This window comes from Colletotrichum truncatum (assembly GCF_014235925.2).
Source record: "Colletotrichum truncatum strain CMES1059 chromosome Unknown Contig_0001, whole genome shotgun sequence".
NCBI lineage: Eukaryota > Fungi > Ascomycota > Sordariomycetes > Glomerellales > Glomerellaceae > Colletotrichum > Colletotrichum truncatum.
The window spans coordinates 8123678-8145896 of NW_027222398.1; the positions used below are offsets into that span (position 1 = coordinate 8123678).

General features: G+C 50.0%; 6 protein-coding genes across 6 annotated transcripts; 2 read left to right on the forward strand and 4 right to left on the reverse strand.

Moving 5' to 3' along the window:
- Positions 1-428: 428 nt before the first annotated feature.
- Positions 429-1568, reverse strand: CTRU02_202240 (ubiquitin conjugating; the record flags this gene model as incomplete). The annotated part of the gene is made up of 2 exons (XM_036719646.1): positions 429-1385; positions 1437-1568. The coding sequence occupies 2 exons, from the start codon at positions 1566-1568 to the stop codon at positions 429-431; spliced, it is 1089 nt and encodes a 362-aa protein (XP_036588348.1).
- Positions 1569-3008: 1440 nt separating this feature from the next.
- On the forward strand, positions 3009-4150 carry CTRU02_202241 (leucine carboxyl methyltransferase superfamily; the record flags this gene model as incomplete). The annotated part of the gene is made up of 2 exons (XM_036719647.1): positions 3009-3276; positions 3330-4150. 2 exons carry the CDS (start codon positions 3009-3011, stop codon positions 4148-4150), a joined length of 1089 nt encoding a protein of 362 aa, XP_036588349.1.
- Positions 4151-7833: 3683 nt separating this feature from the next.
- On the forward strand, positions 7834-8142 carry CTRU02_202242 (uncharacterized protein; the record flags this gene model as incomplete). The annotated part of the gene is made up of 2 exons (XM_036719648.1): positions 7834-7927; positions 8021-8142. 2 exons carry the CDS (start codon positions 7834-7836, stop codon positions 8140-8142), a joined length of 216 nt encoding a protein of 71 aa, XP_036588350.1.
- Positions 8143-12028: 3886 nt separating this feature from the next.
- Positions 12029-13019, reverse strand: CTRU02_202243 (spt3; the record flags this gene model as incomplete). Its single annotated transcript, XM_070204010.1, has 2 exons — positions 12029-12901; positions 12996-13019. 2 exons carry the CDS (start codon positions 13017-13019, stop codon positions 12029-12031), a joined length of 897 nt encoding a protein of 298 aa, XP_070062592.1.
- A 638-nt stretch (positions 13020-13657) lies between these two features.
- Positions 13658-15114, reverse strand: CTRU02_202244 (saga-like transcriptional regulatory complex subunit spt3; the record flags this gene model as incomplete). The annotated part of the gene is made up of 2 exons (XM_036719650.2): positions 13658-14512; positions 14566-15114. The coding sequence occupies 2 exons, from the start codon at positions 15112-15114 to the stop codon at positions 13658-13660; spliced, it is 1404 nt and encodes a 467-aa protein (XP_036588352.2).
- Positions 15115-16952: 1838 nt separating this feature from the next.
- Positions 16953-20567, reverse strand: CTRU02_202245 (nuclear serine protease 2; the record flags this gene model as incomplete). The annotated part of the gene is made up of 4 exons (XM_070204011.1): positions 16953-17179; positions 17231-19528; positions 19589-19785; positions 19855-20567. The coding sequence occupies 4 exons, from the start codon at positions 20565-20567 to the stop codon at positions 16953-16955; spliced, it is 3435 nt and encodes a 1144-aa protein (XP_070062593.1).
- Positions 20568-22219: the final 1652 nt, after the last annotated feature.

Sequence of the window (22219 nt, forward strand, 5' to 3'; positions counted from 1 at the left end):
ACGACAGACCTCACTTACGAACCCAAAGAAATTTGACGGCTAATGACACTAGAAGACTCTACTCCAGCATGTACCTTATGCTTTGTGACTGATCGTGTGTGATTCGCTGTCGATGTGATATTTCAAGTCAACCCTACGGAGATGATACAAGAAAGCAACCAGCTCTGGATGGAGTCTCCAAATATGAGGGGGGATATTTCAGGAGATAAATATGACTAAACTATTGAAACAATTTTCTAGAGCATCGAATTCATCCGACTTCAAGACCAGAAAGTCCAGCAGGTTGCTATGCTGAGGAAACCTGACACAAGACCGCAAAAGTCAATCTACGTCTGACCGCAGCTGATGCCACGTTCTCGACAATTCTTGAGTCATGGACCTCGGGCCTGGCAACCACGACACTAGCAGGCAACAAAAACAACCACAGCTTAGTTCTTGGGAGTGGACTTGCTAGTCAGGAGTATGATCTCAGGAATAATGACAGCAGCCATGATGAAGAAGCCGGCAGTGGTGACAGCAATGATCTTGGCGTAGAGGATAACAAGACGACGCCACGCGGCGCGAGAGAAGCTAGCCCAGGCCTGGCTCATGGTGGCGTAGCCCTTGCCGCCCACAACGCGAGGCTCAACCTTGCCCTCGAAAGAGCGGTCGAAGGGAATGATGGTGTCAGCCTCCTCGGGGAGCAGCGAAGCCTGAACGCGGACAAGGACGACCTCGGCGGGGATCACAACCAGAACGTGGAAGGCGATGCTAAGAAGCGTAATAACAACGCTCTTCCAGGCGTCATTGGGACGGGGCTCGGTGCCGGGAACGGTAGTAGTGGGCGCGCCAAAGCGGAAGTTGGGAAGGTCGAGACCCAGAGCCCAGCCAACAGCAATAGGAACCCAGGTCGCGAATTGCGTGGCCAGCCAGTAGGCAGCCACAGGGCGGGCGGTAGCTTCGAAGGTGCGCTTGAAAGGTGGGAGGCGAGACCAGAAGTGCAAGGGGGAGCGAGGAGTGATCACGATGTGAACCCAGGCAGTGCTGAGCTGGACGAGAGAAAGAGAGGCAAGGAGCGTGGCCAGAGAGGCGAGGATGGAGGGGAGGAAGGCGGAGAAGACGCCATATAGGATGCCGGTAGCGATAGCCTGGGCGATGATGCAAAAGAAGCCACGGAAGTTTGCACGCCAGCCACCATTGGCCATCAGAAGGCGGTTGATGGAGCGGAGGGAGGAGGTGACGGTGGTGGGTCGGCCGCCGGTGACCTTTGGCGGGATGGGACCAACGCCCGGGACGGCATCGGCATTGGCGTCATCATCGTTCAGGTTGACGGGGTCGTAGGCTGGAGGGTTCTCATCTTCGACGATGGCAAAGATGGGGTAGACTGTTTCGATGGTGTAGGTCAACTTGGAAATGTCAGCATGCAGAGCTTCGTGAAGTCAACCAGGGGGGCTTACGATAATGATGATGGGGAGGAAGACGATGGCATCGGCAAGTATAACAACCCAGGCCCAAGGCGGGAGCTCATATTGGGGCGATGAGCCTTCGACGGCCCTCTTGTAGACCGCGCTGGCAATGTGGTGCAGCATGTTTACGGTTGCCAAAAATCAAAATAAGAAATGTAGCAAAAAAATGGAATACTTGATGATAAACTAGTTTATTGAAGATGGGAAAGGGATCAAAAGTGAATGGAAGGGGTGTCGGATGTCAAAAGACGAGGCGACCTGGGCGCTAGGATTCCTTTTTAATGAGTTGTTGGCCACTGCGCTGCTTCATGAGAGAAAGTCTATGAGTGGTCGGTTCAGCGTGTGTCCCATTTCCCTCACCTTACTTAGTGCCGTGTGGTGCGCTGGGACGGCGGCAACAGGAGCAGGCAGCAGGCTGACACAGCCACGCCGTGCCCCCCGCCCACAGATCCTTCCTTGCCTGGCGATGACCAGAGGGACTGAAAACGGGGAAGACGCGTTATGCTGCCTTGGGCAAGACTGGGTGGGCGCTAGGCAGGTTAGGCATAGCTGCCATGTTACTTGAAGATATCGCACCCAGACACTGGAGCAACGTTCTTGAAATGTGACGTTGGGCTAGCAAAGTCGATTTGTTGACAAGGCTGTCACTCCATCTGTTTGTCTAAGGCTTTTTCCACTTGTAGGCGTGTGTGTCAATACGGCGTTTGCATCAATGCACAGGTATTCGTATCGTTTGTTAGAGGTACGAAACCTCGTATTACGGCCTTCAACCGTACCAGGCGAACCCAGAGAGTTCTCGAACAAGTCTGGCATTCGTATCTTCCTGGTCTACGATGTCGTATGAATTTTTTTTCTTGAAAAGCCTCCAAAGTCATTTTTTTCATCCCATGTATGGGGCACTCTGGACTGCCTACGTCCGTACTGTGATGATGCCCGGTCTGTTCAGCTTAGTTTTTTTACTAGGAGATGCAGAAGAACGCCGCCTGACTTTCCTGGTGCTTAGCCTGCCGGGCGCGAACTAAAAAGTACCGTTCATCAGTAAACTCCGACGTAGCCGAGAGAATCTGGGCCTCAACGTGCGAGTGCTGACCACTGGCATCAGGATCCGCGCCAGGGGCTCTGCTTGGCCATTGTAGCTGACTTGCCTGGTCCCAAAGTGCATCTTTGGGCTTCTCACCCTTTGATAAGATGTAGCCCAATTATCAACGATAATGCTACATTCTTGTTGGTGACGCTCGACAAGACCCCTCCAGGTCAACCACACTCTGTGGCAGGAAACCGGTTACACCGTTTCAAGCCTCCCGATCAATCATTCAGGGTCCAGTGCGAGTGTTTTGAAGTAGACACATCTGCCGAGAGACAGTCGGTAGGGTCTCAGTCAACACACAGCGAGGTGGACTGTGCGTTAAAACGTGGTGGCATGGAGGCCCCAGTTACGATTTTGATTGTAACCCCCCCAGCCAATCTGCCCCCCACCTTGACATTCCCATCCTACGTCACCCACATCGATCGCTCGCAATAACTTCCACTACAGCTCTTCTCTTGACTGAACCATAATAACCCATGTCTGGCAACTCGATCCCAAATTTGCTATCTCTTAGGGGGCCAAGAGGCGGTCGAGGCGGTCGTGGACGCGGAAGAGGTGGCCGTGGCGATGGGCCTTCCTCTGCTGGCCCTACTCACGATCAGACGATCCAGGGCACCGACGATGATGCCGCCGGCTCACGTCTGAGTGCCATCAACGTTGGGTACCTCAACGATCCGTATGCGCAGTTTTTTGTTGATGGCATGGCCGGTCCCCTGCCCAGGAGGCTTCCCATTATCAACCGAGGTCCGTGTCCAGGGTCTGCTTCCGTCGAGCATGGAGGCTGACCTCTATCCCAGGCACTTACACGAGAACCGTTGCTCTCGACACTCTCATCGACAGCTTCCTGTCACAAGCTGAAGATGCAGGCGCTAGGCCCAACCACAAGCAAATCATCTCTCTTGGTGCCGGTACTGACACCCGTCCATTTCGGTTATTTCCCAGAACCAACCGACCCGGACTAGTCTATCATGAGCTCGACTTTCCGGTTACGGTCCGGAAGAAGGCTCGCATAGTTCAGGGCGTCCCACCTCTGCGTCACATCCTTGGGGATCCATTGGCTGACGAAGATGGCTCATGGTACTCTCGGCCGTCTGAATCAGACAGCTACTATTGCCATGCTCGCGATCTCCGAGAGCTCGTGCAGGGGGGCACTTCAACGCTCAAGGGGCTTCGAACGGATATTCCGACGCTTCTTATCTCGGAATGCTGTCTATGTTATCTTGAGACGTCCACAACCAAAGACCTAGTGGCGTGGTTTGAGCAAAAGATTCCCAATCTCGCCATTATCATCTACGAGCCCGTCAAGCCCGACGACCCATTTGGCAAGATGATGACGTCCAATCTGGCGGCAAGAAGGATTCGAATGCCAACTCTAGAAAGTTACAAACTTCCCCAAGACCAGGAACAACGTCTTCGAGATGCTGGTTTCGAGCACGTAAATGCATTGACGGTCGAGCGTATCTGGGAACGCTGGGTGCCGTCCGAGGAGAAGGAGAGAGTTGACCGACTGGAGGGACTCGATGAAGTGGAGGAATGGAAGCTGCTTGCCGACCACTACATCGTGGCGTGGGGGTGGAGAGGTTCAGGATTTGAGCTGTTTGATGCTACTAGACAATAGACATAGTGAGTCATCAAGGATGATACCCCCTTGAAATCCACCCAGCACACCAGATATAATTTTCGCTACGAAAAGACGCGTGACAAGCAGCGGTGCCTGTCATAACCCGAGCGAGTTTTGGTTCCAAACATACGCCTTGGTTGGCCTTCGGCGCGATTTCAGTGCGCATGGCTTGGCTTGAGTACTCCAGCTGCTTTTTGCTCCCTATTCCTCTTGCAATGACTTATTAAACCAGCCTATGCAACCACTTAGTCGCAAGGGCTCAATTCAGACTCAAACAGCTACAAATCAACATAAAAGTGAGACTTGTTGATCCCACAGTGGCTGATATCTATCAACAACAGACGAGGAGATGTAGTCTCTTACTTCCACCATGCCTATTCAACACACCAGACACCTGCTACTCGTCGAAATAATATCTTTGTCGAAATGGCTAGTAAAACCCCTGAATCCCTTCCGGTTGAAGCCTTCGTCAATATCGCTCCATGCGTCGATGACTCTTCAGAGCCGTATCTTTCATCCTTCGCCCTCGCTAGCAATGCTTGCGACAACACTGTTGCAGCTTAGTAATTGTTTTTAGACATCTACGTTAATCTGACGGTGCCCAAAAACGAGCCTAGTGTTATCAAATAATAGGTGCGAAATTCTGAATAAACGATCTATGCGAGGCCCGTCCGTACTCCGGAAGTATATTTTGACCTAATGAAGAAAACGACCGGCCACACGCAGTAGCAGTTCAATGGACAACTTGAATACGAAGTGCGGCTACTATTCAATGCATCCTGAAAATGTTGGCCCCTGTTCGATTTACCAGAAACTTTATCACGCCTGTTACCACTGTTTATTGACCATGATACAAGACTCTTACCAACTCCCTGAGACGCTTAGAAATCACCGTCCGAAGTGTTTTCTGCACGTCAAACTGCTTCCTGTGCTAGTCCTGTACCATTCTCCAGGAGTCAAATCTCTCTTTGATCCGCACGATGCTACTCTTCTTTTTTTACCCCAATTCCACGGCATTACTGTTGGCGAATAGAGGTCCAAAGATCATGTGCCCCCTGATGTTAACGAAAATGACTTACTTGACCTCCACTATACTCTCCCACGCAGCCTTAGATCGGTAATTATATATCCCAGATAGGTTCCGGCCGAACTTGAGGACAAGCTTCTGTCGATGAAGTTTGATGGGAGCCAGTTCCGGGCACTCCTATCCCAAGCAACCAGTGTCAGACCAGCCCAATACTTGGCAAGCCAGGCCTGAGAGGGCTTTATTATTTCTCCAAACATACATTGTACGGCCGTTGAAGCACTAGAAGCCTGGTTGGATGTGGCTGGTCTAGCCTGTCTCCGTCGCCTGAAGCTGTTCATATATTTCAAGGGTTCTGTGCAAAGATTCCCTTCTTTCGATGAGCTTGATATCCGATTCAGCTCCCGAAGTGAACCCAGCAGAGCAGCAAAGTGAAAATTTCCATGAGCGCCCTTTCACCGTTAGTACCATTATATACGTTATTAATCGGCCACGTTATCCCGGAAATGTTCTCTCTCATTTTTCTCAATTTTGGTGGATCAATACGATGGCTCAGACCAAAGCCAAACACCCCGATACCCTTTGTTGTATCGCATTCAACCGGCAAAAACCCAACGGATCATGAATTTCACACTAACATCTTGGCCTTTCTTTCTCAATCGTACCTAATACTTGAGGCTTTTGACGGTCGAGAACTACATCTTAGGTGGCGGTGTTGACTGCAGGTCAGGCCAGGTGCCGGGGCAGATAAGAAAACTTCGACTTCACATGTAGCTCGCCAGTTGGAGGAATAGCCAATACCTAGCTATTACCCTGGGGTGACATCTGCCAAAAAGTGCCCAAGGGAGTATTTGCTGGTAAACAACGTCATGGAGGTTCAGAGAGGGGGCGCTGATGATGGCCAACGAATACCAGTGTGATACAGGCGGCCGAGAAAACTATAGAATGGCAAACATGTTCTCCAAGCGCTGAAGGACATGGAAACTGCGGTTCCATATGACTCGGTGTGTTGTCCTTTTGAATGTGCAGCGTAGGAATGCCCGCTTAGATTCGAGGACGGCGCGAATGCAGCCAGTGGAGACACATTGAAGAGGCATAAATGCGACACATATTGAACTCGAAGCTAAGTCGGAGTCGAAGTCATTATCAAAGCTAAAGTAAAACAATCACAGTAACTATCCTGTCAATACTGGATATCTCAAGGTAGTCGCAAGAAATGATACCTGGAGCACAGGCAAAAATCACGGAAAGGGAAGGAAGTTACGGGGGAAAAAAAAAAGAAAAAAAAAGACGTACAATGTAAGGCCATCAATCCTTGCAGCCTCTACAGAACTTTCAAAGTATGACAAAATATAAGCGTAGGACGAGGACAAGATATGGTGTTTCTCTCTGGTACCAGGTGCCAGGAATGGTAGAGTTGACCAGGAACAGATCCTTGTAACTTAAACCTCGGAGCGTTGTATGAAAACTCTGCAAGTCGTTGTTTTTTGTTTCTAAAAAAAATGGGAAAGGCGAGACAGTTGAAAGCTTGGCTGAGTGACTATGATATGGCTGATTGCTTATTCCTGTTTCCGCACTCTCCTCGAACCTCTCCATGACAGCGTCATTGCCACTCAAAATCAACAGTCGTTGAACAAACTGCTTTCCGCCGGTGACCCTAGAAACCCAAACTCGATTTGCCACGAGATGCCTGTCCCAAGTGTACTTAGCCAGTTTGGGTTGGTTGCTGTCAAAGTCCGTACCACATGTCGAGCAATTTGAATCAGGTAGCTGCGCCCTCGAGCTAATGTTTTACTGACCAAGTTCGATTCAGGCGGAAATCGATAAAAACGGCCTATAAAATGTTACTAACAAAACTTAAGATCAGCCAAAGCGAGCAGATAGATTACATGACAGTAATCAAAGTATTCAAGGGATAACAGCATCATGAATTCACATAACCAAGCGGCAATCATCACTCAGTCCCCTCCCGTGGAAACATGCGTTATGGATTTACGCGTTGGGAGCCTTCTTCACCACGACCCAACGTAGGGGCCGCAAGCAATGAAAGCAAAGAAAATTTCTCCATCCAGAAGATTGAAAGTGTTCCAAAAATTCCCTAGCCAGCCGAAGCCAACTAGGAGTGGTCATAGTTATAGTTTTCAACTAGCAAAAACACGATCTCGGACGAATCCTCACTGATACGCGTAATGCCCTTGCACTCGGATGGAGAAGAAAGGAAGAAAAGAAGTGTGAAAATGCTGGGGCCTGGAAGAGATTTTATAGCTGCGTCTCGCCAGCGAAAGTGGGGCGCAATCAGCCACGATACGTACTTCAAATTGACCCTGACGGGCACTTCCATAAATGCACTAGCGCCCAGAGCTGTGAGGTGTTCGGGTGAGGCCAGAGAAGGAGCCCCACTCGGACCGCTCACGCCTGCCCAGGGGAAACTGAACTGAAGGCAGGTGCCGATGGGTAAGCCGGTACGTACCGACCGTACGCTCCGAGCTCCGTGTCCGTCGACTTCATATCTCAAACCTCAGCGAAGCGTGGGGTGAAGCCAGCACGTTGCAAGGTTACTGGAACTTGCGACTGCCTCAACTGCGAATATGTTGTCATTTATTTTGATTCAGAATCGCCAGTCCGTCCTGCCTCTCAATCGTCACTCTGCGAGAAAATGATCACTGACAGTCGCATTCAGGGGCAAAACCCGTTTGGCAAAGTGGTACGCACCATACAGCGACGACGAGAAGATCAAGCTGAAGGGCGAGGTAAGCAAGCTTTCACCCATCTCCAGCCGCCCCGAGTCTTCCTATGTACTTCATAACCACGCAACAGCAGTGACTGACTCTTTCTCTGGATAGGTCCACCGCCTTGTCGCACCTCGAGACCAGAAGTATCAATCCAACTTTGTCGAGTTCCGCAACAACAAGATCGTTTACCGCCGATACGCGGGTCTCTTTTTTTGTGCCTGCGTCGATACTAACGACAACGAGCTCGCTTACCTGGAAGCCATCCACTTCTTTGTCGAAGTTCTCGACGCATTCTTCGGCAATGTTTGCGAACTTGACCTCGTCTTCAACTTCTACAAGGTCTACGCCATCCTCGACGAGGTGTTCTTGGCCGGAGAAATTGAAGAAACAAGTAAACAAGTTGTGTTAACGCGGCTGGAGCATCTGGATAAGTTGGAATAGCGTGTGGTACGATTGTAAAAGTTCAGGTGAGGTTCTCGGAAGAGAATGGAAGGGAATTTGGAGATACAGGGGGCATCCTCTCAGGCGGAGACCGGTGGCCTTCTGTTGGAGGTTATTCGTGATGCATAGGAGTACGGATGGGCTGGAGTCTGGAGTTCTGTCGAGATTGGCATGCACAAAATCGATCTCGTCGTAATTATGGCAACTATTTAATTTTGGAAGTTCTCGGCCATGAATCAATGCCTCGAGGAGGCCCTATTTAGTAGCGGAAGAAGGAAAAAATTGTATCCCCTCATGTCCATATTAGGGTTCGGTGATGTTCAAGTGCTATTCACCTATACCCTTGAACACTCAGTTGCTCTAGTCATCAGGAAATATGGCTAATGAAGACTAATTTCCCTGTCTTGCTCGATTTGGGTACCGTAAGCGCGGTTTCGTTAGCCTCATCTCTGGAAATTGTTGAAAGTTGCTCAGCTTCCACAGATGATTTTGCCCCTTTTATCCAACGTTCTGGTTCAAATTCCCATTAAGGACTTAAAAGCCAAGACGCGCAGAGAAACTGACTAAAAAAGAAGAACTCAGCTTGCCATTGTGCAGTAAGATGTTTGATGAAATTGCACAGCATCATCTCCCGGTGATACGAGTACTGCAAGGTTCTGTATCATAATAGGAAGCATATACGGCCTAGACTCCAGCCGCAAGTTGAAGGTTGAGGGTTCCCAAACGAAACCCAAATTATACGCCAAATACCTCCTGATGATCCTGAAGAATGAAATGGTAACCAATGACAGTCACCATTACACTGCTAGGTTCGACATTTGGCCGGCTTTGCTTGTCTCCTCGTCATCTTTATACATGCCAATGGCTGTACTGCGGTGAATAATGTTGACGTACACGTTTGTATGTTCGCGGCCGCGAAAAAGATCCAAAACCCAGCGATCATACGGAGGATCTCTCCATAAAGGTTTTAGGGTATGATATGGTTTGATGAATTGGCTGTAGCAGGCTTGATCACGGCCAATCTCACATATGTCGCGAGGGTACTCAAATGTACTCGGAGGAGCTCCCTCCATGCAATCACCGTCTCCACTTCCGTCCGATGGACGCGCTGCGGGAGAGGATAAAAGTTCACTGCAGTTGCCTGAAGAGAGCGATGGAGAGAAGGCATTGCCGTTGTTCCTTTTGTTTGCTTTAGAATCTTCTGGGGCGTTCAGTATTTGACTGTCTGGGTAGTAGGCCAGCTCCCTTCCAAATCTTTCGAGGAACGAGTCCGCTTCAAAAAATGACTTTTCGATTTCCTCTGGATACTCGAGTGTGATGGCCTTTTCCTCCATCTTCTTTTCACCAGCCAGCTTCATCGTAGCGCTTTGGATGGAATTGTCGTAAAACGAAGAGAGATTGTTGGGAGCTGAAACGTCGACATAATTTCGGGGGCGTATCTCGGGTGGTACTTCAATGTCGTCCCAAGGTAGACCTCGATCAGCAGCAGAAGATTCTCGCCGTCGCTTTTTCAATGGGGGTTGTATATCATCCCAAGGTGAGAGCCTGCCATCTGTATCTTTCTTGGTGGGCTTACTAGATAGCACTGGTTTTGTCACGTTAATTCTCTTCTTTCTGTTAGTCACTTTGTCCTGCTTGGTTGATTCTTTTTTGATCCGGGTCTCAGGGCGATATGAATCAAACCGGCGGCGGCCTCCGATTGGATCGTTATTGCTACCAGACCGCATAGGACCTCCCCCTACTTTGTGAATTGGGCTAGGAGAAACTGGGCTGTATCTATCCGTATGATGTTGAATGTACCGGGCTCGCTCCTCATTTAGGTAATTTTGAGTGCTCGAAGGCTTCACTGTGGCAGAATTGGTTTTATTTCTTTCCTTTGAGGTGTCATCTGCCCCGAAAGCAGCCAAGGTTCTTAGCTCAGGAGAGCAGCCTCTCAAGTAGCCAGTCAAAATGCCCTCTGTATCGTCTTGCGGTCCCGAGTTTTCAGTCGCATATGATCGAAGCAGATGTTCAACTGATGATAGATTTCTAGGCACGCCCTTCGAAGATGTTGACTGAAGATGAGTTTGTCTCTCAGTAGAACTAGCAAGGCTGGATGGTGGCAACCTTGGGCAGGCAGTGATGAAATGAGTCTCAACCTCATGACAAATACGGCAAACATAGCCCTTCGGAGGCGGGCCGTCGAAAGAGGGGTTGCCGTTCGTTTTGCAATTCTGGATGAAATGGCCTAGAGTTGTTTTGGTATTGTAAGTCGATCAATGCCATCACACCATGATTGAATCATATACCTGGTACTTTGCAACGCTTGCATAGATAAGTGGAAGGAGGCGCTTCTTTTGAAGGCATGGGCGGCTTGAAATTGTTGTCGGTTGGTGTGTTCTGAGTCTTAGTCTGGTAGACGCGTTCGGGTGTTAATGGTGGATTAACCTGCTTAGATCCTTCAATCTTAGTGTGATGGCCTCTCAGTTCGAGACAGATAAGGGAACAAGAGCATACTTTTGAATTGATACCTTTGTCGGCCTCTGTCAAAAGGATTCCCGATCTGGTCACCGGCGCACGTGAACTTGTCGTCGGGGGCAGATTAGGGATCTTCTTGTAGTTGATCTCTATGTCCCGCTTCGCCAAATTGTATTCACGTTTACCGTTTGGGCGTTCTTTGAGGTAGACGTCTTTGTGTCTCCAGAAGGCGTCGATTACAACTCCCTTTTCGTAGTTTCTGGAGCCCAAGAACTCGCAACAGTTACGCACCGTTTTGGTAGTGTCGATGGATGATCTATACTCAAGGCGAGGTACTTGAAGCGAAAGCCACCTTGTGTAGATGTCAAGAAGGTTGTGATCATCGATATATCGAGGAAAAGACTTATCAAGCTTTTCTTCCAGTAGATGCTGGCTCAATTTGGAAAATTCTTCAGGCGTAACGCCTATGGAGCCCAGTTTCTCACTCCACATGATGAGGATGCCTCTGCTGATAGGATGAATTAGTTTGGTCGCAGAAAGAAAGATGTCCCGGCTTTGTGATGGAAGTGAGGTGGAGTTAAACGAGTATCTCGAATGCATCAGATCCAGGGCAGGCGAAAGGGTGAAAATAGCAGGGCGCCGAGGTTTACCTGGACGATATCGCATATAGAAGGGGCTATTGCGCTTCTTTCAAGTACAACAGATCTGAAATGCCATGCTGTGCGTTTTGGCGGATCAATGATAAAAGGAAGGTAGAGCTCGGTGAAGAGCCAGCCAGATTCTCCTTCCTGAACTAAATTTAAAAGATCAATTTCATTCAGTACTAAGAACTGTCTGATAGAGAAGATTCGTTTACCTTTTTCCATTGACATGGGCAAATAGCAGGTAGGCGGCGCACTGAACCTGCTCCCTGACTGCGACATGATCTACATTCACTCTGCACCTCCTCTTGCAGATGTTAGCAGGTATTCACCCTATATGCCTTTGGCACCTAGAAGGTGAACTGGCCATGAATCAAACAACATGTCCTACGCGAATGAAATATCTTGTTGAGGAAGATTATATCTAGCGTAAGACGAAAAACATGCTCATGAGAAAGTTCGTGGTACGCATCCAATTCACGCCATGCCTAGACCGTTCTAATAAAATATGCATGCCCTACAAATCCACGTGTAACCCCCCAAATCAGACTGCCGAATCCCTGCGCAAATTGGTATCCTCTTATCTCTTCAAAGCTGCAAATCTTCTTTCCAACTCAGTAATATCAGGCACATTGCCCCCAGGTCCCTTGCCATCCGACTTCTTCTGTGCCGCCGCATTCATCTTGCTGTTCGGCTTCAGCTCCAGAGAATTGAGTGTCACCTTTGGGTGAATATTATCCGTCGTCATCCTTGGTGGAGTGACAGTCAACGGGCTGCTAGGGCCCCCAATTGTCCTCGGCGGTGTCGCCTTGCTAAGCTCCTCCTGTTCCTTGGCCGCTTTGGAGGGGGTGCCTAGCGGACCACCAGGTATCCTTACGCCGATACCACCGCTCGGGTTATCATCCTCATCGTCATCCAGCAGCTCAGGAGGGTCCTCCGCTAAGGGCCGCTTCGGCCAGTCGACGTTGTACGCCTTGGCAATCTCCTCCAAATAACCGATAACAAGCTCCTCTTTCGGCGGCGTGACACTTAGCTTCTTTACCACCTTATCCGAGACCTTCCCATCGGAGTTCTCCATGGCCGTCATTACAAACTCCTTGCCGTATTTCTCGCCCAGAAGCGTCCGCACGACCTGCAGCTCCTTGATCTCTGTCTTGGGCGCCGCGTAGATGATGCTCTTGACCGCCTCTTCCAGGCCTGGGTCGCACGTAGAGCCCTCGAGTAGTCCTGCACGTGCGATCAACAGCTCACAGTACAGCTCCAATATCTCATGCAGCTCGGTCGTAATGTCGGATCGAATGATGTTCTCAACGCGGATGCGTGCTGAATCGATTTTGCCCACCTCGAGTAGTTGCGCCATTGCGCGTCGTTGAGTCTTGGACATCTGATCATCGCGCTGTTGAACCATGCGCAGGCGTGCGATGGCCAGCTTCAGCTGGACCTTGAGCTTTGTCTGGTTGGGAAGAGGAGCGGCTAGTTAGCAAATGCCATGTCGTCATCGCGCCTACGCGGGGGGGTGTACACAAGGCGGGCGGGGAACGACTCACTACGACATTTGCTGGAGGTGCCATGGTGTTGCGCTCGTCGCTGTAATATGAGAGAAGGTTATGACACGAGGAACTATTGAATGCGAAAGATACCGCTCTGAGTAACGCAAGGCAGACAAATTGAAGCAGGATAGTGGACAAGTCCGGAAGGGGCCTGTCTGTCTTATCTAATCGCTACAGGTTGGTGGGATGGCTGGAGCTCGCGCCTCACTGCGGGGTACAATTCGTGCCCAAGTTGGCATTGACCAGGATACGATCTGCATGGCCGGGGTACGTACAAAATTAGGGGACCAGGGGACTGCCAGGAAGTGAGTACTGGCAATCAAGATCGCATCAACTCATCATCGGTTGACTCATGATATTCCAAACAGTTTCACGAAGGCTGGATCAGTATGAAAACTTGAAAATAAATAAGTTCGTCTGTTTCTTGAATGGCATGTGAAGACTGCCTGATTTGGCCAGCCTGTCCAACGACGTCCAGCTTAGAAATTTATGAAGACAATCTTCCAACGCCAAAGTCATTTGCCCATCCGTGGGTATCTTTACATCGTGTCATAGAAAAGGCCGATTGTAGAATGGAGTGACAAAGAGAAAAAGAAAATCCATCCGCATGACAGCTCTTGTACAGAAGCGTACGTAGAGAAATCAGAACTGGACAATGGTTAGTCATAGTAATAGATACCAATCGCTGGTCGACTTACAATGTTAAGAGCGGTATGCTGAGGCAGTCTCGTGCCATTGAGCATGGCTCGTGTCTTCTTGGGGCGCTGCTGCAGGCGTCTGAAGGCCTCTTGAACATGGCGCGGCTCAATTGGGCTTCTACCTTCGCTGGGGGGATCGAAAAGACCAGTCGCTACTTTGCGCTTTTTTGAGCCTGCATTATCACCTCCATTCAATGCCTTAAATAAGTCCTCCTGCTCCTTGACCTTGAGCGCGTGTTCGGTAAGGGTCTGAACCATCTCAAAAGTCAAGAAGCCAAGGATGTCGACAATATCATCGGAAGGCTTGCTGTCTGTGACAATGCCGAAACCGGCCCACTCGCGGAACCGCTTGCCCTTGCGGTACGTGAATGACGCTTGACGATACTCAGACCAAGTCACGTACTCCTCCTTAGTCATGGCCTTGGTACGCTCATCGGCCTTGCGGAGACGCTGCAGAGTGATGAAGTTCATCTCCTCCTCTTCTTCGTCCTCTTCATCGTCGCGTTCAGGGACCTCCTGACTGTAGAACGAGGAGGGCTCCCAGGGAAGGCCGACTTTGGCCTTTTTGTTCTTCTTGGCAGCATCATCGACTGGACCTCCTGGAACCACTCCGCCAACGGGATCTTCGCCGGCACCAAGATCAGCCTCACCTCCCTTGTCGTCCGAGTCCTTCACGTTCTTTCTGACATCTTTCCATGACAAGAATGTGCGAAGACGGGAGACCTTGGCTTGATCGTGACGGATCTGGAAAATGAGATCATTAATGGTGATAGACCGAGAGCCGCGACGGGCCGCCAAGTCGGTGCAGTTTCTGAGCTACAAGTAGTTTAGTAAATGTGAGAACCACGAAACTGACGGCTTAGACTCACCAGCTCAATGACCTGCTGACGAACGATGTCTTCGATCATGCTTGTGGTTTCAACAGATGGCTCAGCAGTTTCGCCAGAGACGTACATCATCTTTTTCAGGACGTCAGCAAGTCGATCGTAAAATCCATGTAGTATTTTTTGGCCATTCTTCGGCTTGGGCAAGGCAGTGGGGAGCGTGTTATTCTGCTTAGGCGTCCCAGAGCGCTTGCCCTTGGTCTTCCGAAGAAAAGCACGCTCTTCTGTAGTTACTGGGATATCGTATATGGATTTGTAGCCAGATGGGTGAACAACACCAACAGCTTGGTCAAAGGCGGACTGGAAGAGCTCCTTGGCTTCGCGCTGTACGCGCGCAGCAACTGCCTTGGCAGCTCTGGAAGGACGACGGCTCTTGGGCTTTTCCATGGAAACGTCGAAGTCGCTGTCGTCATCTTCGCTAGTCAGCTGCTCGATGATTCCGACAACCATTTTGAGACTTCCAATGAGATCTCTTAAATGGCACCCAACATCCGGTCGATCGTCAGGGGAGCCAAAAGGCGATTGACGCTCCATGATGATTGATCGATCGCTTTTCAGATATTGTCGGCTGCTGGTGTTTGATCTAGCCTTACTATTGACATATTCCCAGATAGAAACCAGAAGGCGCCGGAATTTCAAGAAAGAGCCCATTGTCGTGTTTGACCAGTCGAGGAAAGCGCTGTCTCTGTGATTTGGCAAGATGTTGAACCGTCGACCAGCCGACTGAGCGGGTCAGCTGCACGATACAGCCTGCACTTGCATTTGGGAAACACTGGTGTCCAATTTCTGATGCAAGCTGTGTAGCGAGTCGTCATTTACTCTGGAAGTTGAGCTTCCTGAACATGACAATGGCCTCACCTCACACTCATTAACTGGGCTCTTGGAGCGTATATGCTACCGGGTGCACAAGAGAGCAACACGGCAAGAAAATAGTCAAAAAGAAAGGAAACGGAAAGACAAAAAAAGAAAATCAACAGGTAGAGTATAATACGCCAGCATCATCCAGAACTCACCTGACTGATCTCTTGGCGATATTTGTACGCCTTGTCATTCTTCGAGTCCGCCATCTTAGGTCTGGTGATGGACTTCGACTAGGTGAATTATTGTAGTTGGAGGCGATGAAGAAGATCCTCAGTTACTGGAAATTTTGATATGAATGTGCTCCGACGATAGTCGGGGTAGGTACGATATCAAAGAATAAAGTCCAAGGATGAGGATGAGGATAAGGATGAATGGGGATGGAGAATGGCTCTGAGGTGGCTGAGACAGGTGAAAGTGAGAGTTGTAACCGTGGGAGTGTATTGGTTGGTTGAACGGACCCACTTCGGATCACCGAACAAGGTGACAGAAACGTCGAGGTTGGTGCCGGAAAATATGTAAACCCGAGACTTGGAACACTGAGTCCCCTAAAACTCCCTTTTAATCTCCAGGTATTACTGCACTAGACCTCAGTACAATATCCTCCAACCTTTCAATCCCTCAGCGACTTACTTCATCTGCTAATGTTTCCTTCACTCCACAATTAAAAGGTGTATTGTCTTCAGTTATCCAGATGCGTAATAATATTATTTTTGTGTGAAGTTTTGGTAGCCAGTAGTTACAAGCTTCTGCGATAGCGCTCCATATTTCTCTTTGAATAACCACAAAGGGAATATGTCCTTGTTCCCCCATCTCATCTGGCTTGCTTGAAACAGATGCTGTATCCCTATTACGTTTGAGACCGATGGTACTTTCCGTTCAATTCGGTACCCCAAACTTCTATCACTTTACGTATCTCTGACTGGTCAGATTATTATGCTTGGAAGATTGGCACTCAAACTGAACTAGTAGTCTTGCATTGCGATATCTCGACCCCTAACTCCAAAAACAGGAGTATGGTTATCCACACGCATTCGGATGGCATACTAGGGGCAGAAACCAAAGCGATGAGAAGGATCCACGCGCGCCGAAGAGTTGAAAAATGTAAGGAATGAGAGCATACAGAGACCCCCACGTGGAGTCTCAAGGGTATTAAACGAAAATTACAAGAGAAAAAGGAAAAGCTACAACCATGGGACCTTATCTTCTTGAGAGATCCCAACAGCTTCCTTTTCATACATGTATATACAAGACGCCAGCTAGATGCTGTCCTCATGGCCGTGCATGCGCCCATGCCCTTGAATCCCTCAGCCTTGCCTTGTCCATAATATCCCTTAGGTATGCCATTGCCTCCCCGCCAATTCATACATAAATGAACAATAAAATGAAATAAAAGAAGAGAGCCCCAACATAGTAAACACCGAGCCAGAGAGTACACCAGCCCGTCATTGACATTGGGAAATCGTCTTTCCAGAGTCGTAAGTGAGGTTGTAAAGTTTGGTTCGTTCAAGTGGTTAAATAGCCGGGTGCTCCTCGACTATCTCGGCATCTTCAGTATTGGCAAGAACTCCATCAGGGCCCTCGCCCTCGAAAACCTTGCCTCCCTCGTACGTCTTTCTCCTCCAGCCACACGGCTCCGCGGGGTCTTTCAGCCACTCCATAGTTGGGAAGTAATGCTCGTTCTTCTTCATGGTGATGACCCATGGAACGCTGTCGAATGTGACGGCCTTCAGGCGGAAGTCTAGAGAGATATTTAGTTGCGTGTTTGTGTGGGCAATAGCGAGCTACTTACAAGTGTTATCAGGAATCTTCTGAACGGTAGCAAGGAAAGATTCCAGGTCGGGTGTCGGCTTTCCGTTCACATGAGTGACGAAGTTGGTGGGCGCAAGACCGTACTGGTAAGAAGGCGAACCTCGAGTACGGGCGGAGACATAAACCTCACTATGCAGCTTGCTAATCTGCTGCCTCACGGCATGGTGCGGTCGGTGCAGAATGGCGCCGCAGAAGGATATAGCATGATCAGTCTCAAGGTCGTCGGCGGCGACAGTGTGAGCCTGAATATGAAGCTCTTGGCAGTCACGGACAATCACGGCATCGAGAACTTCATGCGAGTACATGACATCCAGTTCCGAAACCTTGGTGATGACCTTACCGTTGAGGGTAAGCAAAATGTCACCTTCCAGCAGGGCACCGGATTGTTGGCCACGTTCGAATGTTCGTTTGCTAACCATGAACAGCTGATGGTGGGTTTTGTTGGCCTCAGTAACCTTGTGAATCCACTCATCAGAAACACCCATGACTCTAGCTTGAGCCATGGCAATAGCCCGGAACTCGACGGACAGCATCCTCAGCTTCGGGACAAGCCCCTGTTGAATTTGAGAAACGACAGAGAGAAGGGTTGGTGTAGCGAGACCGAGGTGGTATTCCTCATCTCGGTTGGAGCAAGGCGAGCGCTCACCCAAGTACGTGAGCCAGAGAGCTTGAACGGTACCATCATCCGCAACAAGAACACCGCTACCGCACTGGTTGCTCAAGCTCGTGTCAACAGTGATGGCATCGACATTGATGGCGCGGTATCTAGGTGCACCAGAATTGGCAGGAATTGCTACCGCAGTGACCTCAGTGACCGTTGTCGACGCGTGAACAATCTTTCCGATTCTGTTGTATCCCATAAAGTTGGTTGAAGCGCCCTGTGAAATGTTTTCGGTGCTCAACTTTGCACTCTGGACAGGGGCGTCAACCAACTTCGGGTCATACTGGACAATGGCATAGTTTTGCAGAGGGTGAAGGAAAACAACCTTGCCCTCAACAATGATCGAGTCGGCAATGGTAATGGTCACATCACACAGATCATAAGGCACGATGGCTCTTGAGATCACGACGAGACCTTTCTCAGCATCAATAACCAGACCCATACCCCACTTCCTGTTCTTGGGGAAGCCATCAAGCTTAACGGGCATGGTGCAGTTAACGTGAACGAAGCTGCGCACCAGATCAGCAATAGCAGGATGCTTCACGTTCTCAAGCTGGATGAAAGATGCAGAGCGAGGAACTGGGGGGATGGGAGGCAGAGGGTCCGCGAGATCAGTGAAGTCCCACAAACCAGTCTCATCGTTTCTGACGGCCATCTTCATTTTGGCCGACCAATGCCTGTCGACGTAAATGACTGTTGTGTTGAGAGTATGTAAATCGCGGAGATGTTTGTGTGTCACAACCACCCTCGACTTGTCCGGGATGGCCTTCATAACTTCGATGAAGGACTCCAAGTCGGGTGTTTTTTTGTGGTCAACACTTTGAATGAGCCAGCCATTGTCAGAGTTATCAAATCTGAAGGAGCCAGTGGCCTCGCAAACAAAGACTCCTTGGCAAGCGACGCCGTACAGGCGAGCTTGTTGGTAAGACAAGCTATGGAAGCTGGCCCCAGCGACAGATACAAAACGGTCGGGAGTGATCTGGTGCAGATCACCGACTTCGATCTCGACCTCAATGTCCTCACCACCACGCTGAAGCTGGAGGTGGATCGTCTTGCCGACATTTGAGTCCAATAGGTCGTCCAACCGGATGAATTGAGTCACCATCTCCCCGTTGAATTTGATGAGGATATCGCCCTCCTCAATCTTTTGGTCAGATTGTCCCTTGGGAAGCACAATCTCTGCAACAAGCATGTTGTTCTCCTTGGGGAAAGCTCGTCGTGCAGCAGCCTCCATTTCTGGGGTGAGACCCAGACGTCTGCACTCATCGAAAGGCTTCAGCAGAAACTGGCACTGAATATCGCCTCTGGTGACGGGCTTGCCTTGCTGGATGCACTGTAAAGCTCTCAATGGCCGGTCAAGCGGGAGGAAATAGTCTGTCGAAGCACCGTCAGAACGTCCGCCTGCTTGCAAGGCAATTGCGAAACCATCGATGTTGACCACTGGACTGCCAGAACTGCCACCACTCGCGGCCGCATTGGCTTGGTAGTAACATGTGTTGAAATCGCTGTATCCATCACCATACTCGGGTGCATTTCGGTCGAGGCGGCTGATAAAACCAGACAAGATACTGAGCTTCTCTCCAGCATCGTTACCTACAACCCTGATCTCGACGCCAACTGCAAATACGTCAGCGCCCCCACTTTAAAAATATGTTACCCATAGAGGTGTCTGCTCACCCTTTGCGAGATCCGGCCGGAGCTGTAACGCGTTCAATTTCATGTATTTGACGGCCTTGGGGTCGAATCGCAAGATACCGAAGTCATGAACAGGATCGCGGTAGACGGGGTACGCATCGACCTCCTCGTGGTTGTCAAAGACAACGTAACCCCAGAAGGGGCCTGCTCCAACAACATGTCGGTTTGTCAGGATGTATCTGTTATATGACCGAACCGTCAGCACTCCGTTCGCCTTCACAATTGTAGAAACCGGGCCTTAGCCGCACCCTTTCTGAGCGTCCACCACAAAACCAGTCGCCTCGCTCGTTAACGCCGGGTCCGTATCGAAGGAGCAGGTCTGGCAGAAACGGATGGAGACAACGTTGCTCACAACATTCTCAATTGTCTTCTGCCAAACCTCGGGTTCCTGGGTGATGGGGAACATGCTGTTCAGCATCGAAGTGTCCTCTAGCTCGGATCCGTCTTCCTCGACGAAGGACGGGTGGTCAATCTCGATTTCGGGAGTATTGTCGCCAGCAGACAGCTTGCCATTAAGGGCGCGGTGCTGTTTATGCGGTCGCAGGCTCTCGGGGCTCGTCGGGGCCTTGCGCTTGGAGCGCGGCGACGTGTTGTTGCCGTTCATGTCTGCGGTCGTCGTTGTGGTAGTTGACGGATTAGAAGATTGAGTTTGCGGCGCTATCAATGGGTCCTCAGAAGCGACTGCGTCGGCGAGTAACGGGGAGGAGGAGAAGAAACGATGATGGGTTGGGTCAAGGGCCGTTCGTCGCGTGGTCTTATAGTAATCGCCTCTGAAAGTGAGGGCTGGAGGAATGCGGTAGCAGCCGCGTCTGGCGACCAGGAGCTGGTGCTGTTGTCTGAGAAGCTGGGGAGAAGTGAGGGTGGTAAACGTTCTCCAAGGTGTGACTAGGGTGGTAGTGGTGGTGGTGAATGCAAGGCTCAAGGAAGTCACAGTCCCTTTGCGAACGGAGACGGAGCGCATCCAGCGATGGGAAAGATGGTGGCAACCCTCCACAAGCGTTAGTCCTAGGACTATGAACAACCAGCGATCAAAATAGCCTCTTGCCTCTTAGGATAATAATAACAAAGAGAGCTATTCCTGACGCTGCGACGCATGTGAATCCTCTGTTTAGGACCAATACACGACAACAACCAACTGTCTTGTTGGACGTCAAAAAATTTCAGGTTGCGGAAAACGGAAGCAGACACAAACAGGATGTGGCCAGCAGTATGGGGGCCACCCAGACCAGATCACCAGGCTAGGTGCATAAGAGCCCGCTTATATGGGTGGGTGTCCCAAGCGGGTGTCTATCCCTGCTTCTAGTTCCCACTATGGCCCCGGCTGCTGATGTAATGTGACACTAGCGTCCCTCACAGAACCAGTAGCCTTCGCTAGGCAAGAGAGGCAGCACGGCAACGTCCCGCCTAACAGTCATGACAGGCAGACGTCAACGGGTGTGCCTGGCCGCAGGACTACATGGGACGGCGAGAGATCATGCTCTACAACGCGCACACCACCAGGGCAGCTTCAAGACTGGATGAATATGCAGGTCTCACATTGTACTTGCGCGAATGATCAGCTGGGGTGCACCTTGATTTGGAGTCTGCGTTCGACTCTATGATTCGTCTGAAGCAGACTTCATTACCATCTAGGTATAACCATCACCCACCACTGCAACTCGTGGAATACGAATGTAGAAATCATTAGCCGTGATCGAAGGAAGCCTTATGGGCCATGTGCTTCAGAAAACTTCTGGTTTGATTCATTGATGATCAAACTGAATGTTTTGGACGCTCACAGGCATTCCGGAGACTACCACGACAAAGCCACAGCCTATCATTCTGGTTGTCGGTACTGCCACCAAATCCTGATGTGTCTGTAGCAGCGACTTTGTATGGTAAAGCCTTCAACCTTCTCCGCTTGGATTGGTCAAGTTTTGCTCCATTATACGAGCGACAAGACAAGATTTTTGATTTGCCTCCAGATGTGAAACCCTCCGTTTGCCTTTTCCCTCCGACTTTTCCGTAACCTATGTCAGTGGGAAACGGCGTAACGCCATTTGTAGACAGGCATTAATGCTGATAGACCATAGACTATCGACGTAGCTAATCAGAATACACGAGGTGCTTTGGCTACGTAGCCATCGAATTCCACTATCGCTTCGAATATCTCAAGCTGGATGACAATCTTTACAGGGGGCGCAAACCACAGCGTCTGGACTTTCGCATGTTCCTGAACGAGTCGACCAGATTGAAAGGCGTCATTCTTTGGGATTTGAAGAATTTGAAGTCTAAGCGCTCTCTGTTGCCAAATTGAGCTGACTTTGGCTACGCATCAAGGAGCATTTCACAACCAGTGTCAATCGCATCATTTTGTGTAATTTAATCTCAGTTGTATTGCTCGGAATCCCGAAAGTACTGAATACCACAGCGTCGGTGTCCTGCGTAAACCAAGGCAGTGCGAAATCATCGTTCCAATTCCAAACCGAAGAGCCATGTTATTGCAGTGGAACCAGATCATAAGTTTTAGGAGTGTTCTTTGATCCATTCCTCAAAGATTCGCCATCAAAAATGTGGGTGGCAGGCCTCGCCGGCCCGTCACGTGGGCTGACGGCCGCCACCACTGGTCTTAGC